Here is a 4,830-nt window from a genome sequence, read left to right as displayed (position 1 = left end):
CTTTTCTTCACATGCATCATGAAATTCGAGATGCAGGTGTTCATGCTCAACTTCAGGCGGATCTAGCTGCGCATCTGTTGGCGACGAGAGGAGCCACCAACAATGCATGATTTATTTTCTATTTGTTTGATTGTATGAATAATTTAAATTCCATTTGTTTGATTCTATGAATAATTTAAGTACTATTTATGTGATTGTATGAATAATTGAATATAGTATGAATAAAATGTGATTGATATGTTGTTTCAAAATATTGTAAAAAGAAAAAAAATTGTTTTGGGAGCCGCCCTATGGGAGGCGCCAGTGTAGGAACAACATCCCTAAATAGAGGATGCACTGTCGGCCTCATACAACAATGTCATCGCCCCTGTCGGCGACTATTTGGGGCATAGTAATGATTGATGACTTCAAGCTATTTGATGTATGTTCACCAATTTACTGCCCTGATTTCACTGCCTGGAACGGCATCCTCGTATAGCCTGTCACTACCTGACACGGTATCCTGGGTAGTGGCCTCAAGCGATGAGAAATCCCACGACACTGAGGTGAGACCATGAGAAATAATGGCACCAACGCACATAACAGTGTGTGCTACAAACCTACATCATTTGATTAGAAGCATCTTACAGGGCCCTCATATTTACAGAGATAGACGAGACAGATAGGGACAAGGATACAGGATTGGGCTGCAGGATTCTCACTTCAAAGTTCAAAGGAAACCTGCCTAGCACCAATCAGTTCACACCGACGACGTCCTCGATCCCATTTTCCTTGATAAGATCGGTGAATTGGTTCAAGTAGCTCACGAGCCCGCCTAGCGATTTGATCAGCTCGTCGGCTTTCTGGCGAGTGGTCTCCATTGCCTCGGGTGAGATACCATCGCCAGGAACACGGTTCTGGCCAGCTTCTTCGTTGGCCTCTCCGTTTAGTAGCATATGAATATGTTGCGCGTTTTCGTTTAACTTGTTGGCCAGCTCCCATGCATCAGTTTGGCTCTTCTTGTGCTTGTTGTGTGCTTCTGCGCCAGCATCTTCTGGACAAACAGAACACGCAAGTTAGCGGCAAAACATGACATGACACAAACAAATACTAACACTAGATAGTAGACAATTGTAAAGAAGCTGATTTCAGTATCTAAACATATGCCATAATTCTGTGTCCTCAAAGAATCTGTTTTAACATTGAGTACTAAAAGAAAACACAAACAATGGTATTTAAGGAAACCACCTACATAGAAAAGATGTCAATGCAAAGTAAAAAAGAAGGCAATGTTTGTAGAAATGGGCTTCGACAGTTCAGCCAAACATATTTCAATAATATGAGAAACTGAACCGCTTCTTCTCTTAGTATATCCTCTATCATCATAAATTTCTATCGACTTACACAAGAGCACACATTTGATACGAAATACTCCCTCCGTCCGTTAATAGATGTCCATTGGTTCGTCTAAATTTGGATGTATCTATGGCTAAAAAATGTTTAGATACATTCGAATTTAGACAAATTTTTGACATCTAAAAATAGACAGAGGTAGTATTACTTTCATACTGAAAATCTAGATAAATGTTTACACTTAGGTCCCTACGACATGTCACTATTTTGGAATTAACGGAAACAATTATAGCATAGAGAAGGTAGAGCTAGTGACCAAACTCAGGTTTACCACTACAAAAAATGATATTGCTGTGGCATAACTTCTACCAAAGCCATATTCAGTTAAGGAATACCTCATTGTGGCATCAAAGTAACATAGCACATCATGAGTTTCATGAGATTATTAAGAGAATTGCTTGATCATACTACAATAATTTGGTCAAAAGTTATACAGACAGAAAAATGACAAGAAAGGCTTCTTTCTTTATGATATTAGATACTAATAAATGGCAACCTAGAATGCATCAAAATGAATTAAGATGCTGTATCTGAAGATCCTAGATTTTAATCATACAGGATTTGTGGTTCCAGGCCCCAGACAAGTATTGAGAATAGCTACTGGAGTGGACATGGCAGTTACAAGAAAAACAAAGTATTCTAATTGGACTAGGACACAATATTGCTACTAGTAAGAAAAAACCGAAAGGAAAGACATTATAAGCAGCCTCCTTCATGGTAACTACTAGCATTATCAGAAATATGCTTAGTAAATTATGCCCACGCCAATTCCGTAACACAACCCAGGATGGAACCATGTCGGTATGCAAAACGCTCACTTTATCAAATCATCCTAATTCAGTACTCCCTCCGATCTGAACTACGACAGTCATTATGGGTCAGAGTGAGTAGCTTGATTCCTTAGCATATCATCTAGGGGTTATTACTAGAATCTGTTTCCACATTGTATCGTCGAAATGCTACATGGTCGCATTTTGTACTAATCCATAAAGTATCCCCAACATATCATAATCAAAAGCACACAATTACCACATCAAAATATCTAATAGATTCATACCCACATGCGAATCAGGTCAGGAGTGTGAACACATCAAGCAAAATGAGAGCATTATTTTACCCAAATCTTGAGGAGCATTCGCATCTCCACCATCCACCTGCATCTCCTCCTCCTCCTCCTCCTCCCCGAGTCCAGCATCACCACTCTCTTCTTTTCGCACCTGAGTTGGCTGAGCACCACCGGCACCGACTGAGCCCTCCCCGCCCCCTCCTCCACCGGCACCTGCCAAGAACGCCTCCTCGACCTGGATCAGCGCGTCCATGATGCCGTACACCTCGGCGTCGAACCCCTCGGGGAGCCCGGCCTTCCTCCTCGCGGCGGCGCCCATCCCCCAGTACCTCCCCCCGGCGCGCCGCACCGCCCCGTACTCCGCCACGAGCGCCTCCCAGCGCCGCTTGCACTCGCCGGCCGCCCTCCCCTTCCGCCTGGAGGAAGGCCCCGCGGAGGAGGCGAGGTTGTCGGCGACGATGGCCCACTTCTGGAACGCGGAGACGGAGCGGGCCCAGCCGTCGTCGTCGACGGCGGCGACCGTGGCGACCAGCGCGAGCGTCTCGGCGGCGGTCCACTCGGGGGCGCCGCCGGAGCGCGTGCGGCGCGGGCTCGTGGCTCTGGTCCTGGAGGAGTTGGGGGCGGGCGGCGTCGGATGGTCTCCGGCGGCGGCGGCGGCGGGAAAGGCCGCTTGGGGTTTGGAGGGGGACGCCGCTAGGGCTTGGACGATGCAGGGCCGTTCGGCGGCGTCGTTGGGGTCCATGGAGGCTAGGGCTTGGACGATGCACGGGAGGTCGGCGCCGTGGGGATCCATGGAGGCCGGCGGAGGCTGTTGGGAATGGGGAGGCGAGAGCCGGGTGGCAGAAGCTCACAATGAGTGAGGAGTGAGTGAGTGGAATCTTCGTGCCGTGCAGACTTTGCAGTAAACTTAGCATCTCGTACGAAGAAAGAATGGTATACGTAAAAGTTTATTAATCTAAACGAACGTGTTCGCACCAGGAGAAAATTGCACAAACCACTCTCATTGTTGTGTCTGTTGCACAACCTCAGAGTGAGTGAGTGGAATATTCGTGCCGTACATATGTAGTAGTAGCCTTAGAACTTCGTATGAAAAGAGGTGGAAGTTTTCTAAATAAACGTCTCTGCACGAACATATATGTGCCTATTGCTCTCCAAAGACGAGCTTCTTGCTTGATTTTCCAGTGTATCTCGTTCCGATTAATAGCTTTTTCATTAGACATCGACACAAGTAGTATATACATGTAAAGTAGAACTCGATTTTCCTTTCATGTCTTGCGACATGGAAGATGCCACTATTTATAAGTGAGAGTTGTCATAATCATTAAGTAACCGACCTATAAATTTACTCTATCATCAACCAGCCAATTATACATAGTGCATGGGCTTTATTTGCAATAAGTGGATGTGCCACTTTATAGACCGAACAATGTGCATTTTTCATACAACACACATGAATAGCATTAAAATTGCATTCTTCCTTTTATTTTTAAGCTTAGAACGGTTTCAGTCGGTACTTGCTGACGTGGCAAGTTAGACCCTAGATGGTTAACGCCACTACTCCCCCCCCCCACCCCACCCCCACCCACCACACCTGGCTTCGCCTAGACTCCAACCCGGAGGACTGTCGGTGACCTAGTTGACACCCTCGTCCAGGGCCGTGCCGACATGGGGAGCAAGGCTTCACTAGGGAGGTTGGATGAGCTCTTTGTTGCAGCCTCGTGCCCGTGTTGAAAGCTCTGAGCTCCACCATTGTCTCCACTCCGGCGAGCAAATGCTTCCAGGGGAAGCAACGCTGTTGTGAGCCAATCACCAGAGGATTTTCTTGGAGCCGAGGAGCACCTCCAATACGACTCCATCGAGCTCGATAATCCCCGCTCGAACACAGAGATGAAGACACGTGGCCTTCGTCGCGGCTATTGATCGTGTCGTTGTCACGACCATCCCCAAGTCCAGCTGATCTGCGGCCTATCTTCGTCCTCTCATCTTGCTTCTCTTCACAGCAGTAATCGACCATGAAGGCCCCAATCGTCGGCACCACGCGTTTCTTCTCAGTCTTCGATCGGGAGCTGCCGTTCATCGACCTTCCTCACGAGTTGCTCTTCTCGCGGTGTTCCTTCTCCACCGCCACTGCGTATGGTGAGCGCCTCCCTGCTCCCCGTTGTTGACGTGCCTTGCAGGATCACTCCACCGCTGAGTTGAAATGCCTAGCCACCGGGCCTCGATGGTAGGTTTGACCAGAAGAAAGTTACGGGATGGGGGAAAAGAAAAAATAAAAATAAAGATAAATATGACTTGTGGGCCCAACTATCAATGAGAGGAGCCCATAATCCTAGTTGTGATCGTAGTTTTCTTGGTGTGCCAAACATGTCTAT

General features: G+C 47.0%; 1 protein-coding gene across 1 annotated transcript; it reads right to left on the bottom strand.

The window, feature by feature from the left end:
• Window positions 1-597: 597 nt before the first annotated feature.
• Window positions 598-4,535, bottom strand: LOC124690011. The gene is made up of 3 exons (XM_047223458.1): window positions 4,298-4,535; window positions 2,510-3,304; window positions 598-1,030 (listed from the first exon to the last, which is right to left on the bottom strand). Exons 1-3 carry the CDS (start codon window positions 4,533-4,535, stop codon window positions 735-737), a joined length of 1,329 nt encoding a protein of 442 aa, XP_047079414.1. The 3' UTR covers window positions 598-734.
• Window positions 4,536-4,830: the final 295 nt, after the last annotated feature.

Source organism: Lolium rigidum, chromosome 2, assembly GCF_022539505.1.
Source record: "Lolium rigidum isolate FL_2022 chromosome 2, APGP_CSIRO_Lrig_0.1, whole genome shotgun sequence".
NCBI lineage: Eukaryota > Viridiplantae > Streptophyta > Magnoliopsida > Poales > Poaceae > Lolium > Lolium rigidum.
The sequence above is the reverse complement of the archived record's forward strand: the minus strand, read 5'-3'. Positions and strand labels throughout refer to the sequence as shown.

Excerpts from the sequence above, each read along its gene's own strand:
- LOC124690011 (XM_047223458.1), bottom strand. The coding sequence starts at position 4,535 with ATGAACGGCAGCTCCCGATCGAAGACTGAGAAGAAACGCGTGGTGCCG. Across the intron at positions 3,305-4,297 it reads TCGATGGAGTCGTATTGGAG|CTTCTGCCACCCGGCTCTCG; the intron begins GTGCTCCTCGGC and ends ACTCATTGTGAG. Across the intron at positions 1,031-2,509 it reads GAATGCTCCTCAAGATTTGG|ATGCTGGCGCAGAAGCACAC; the intron begins GTAAAATAATGC and ends TTTGTCCAGAAG.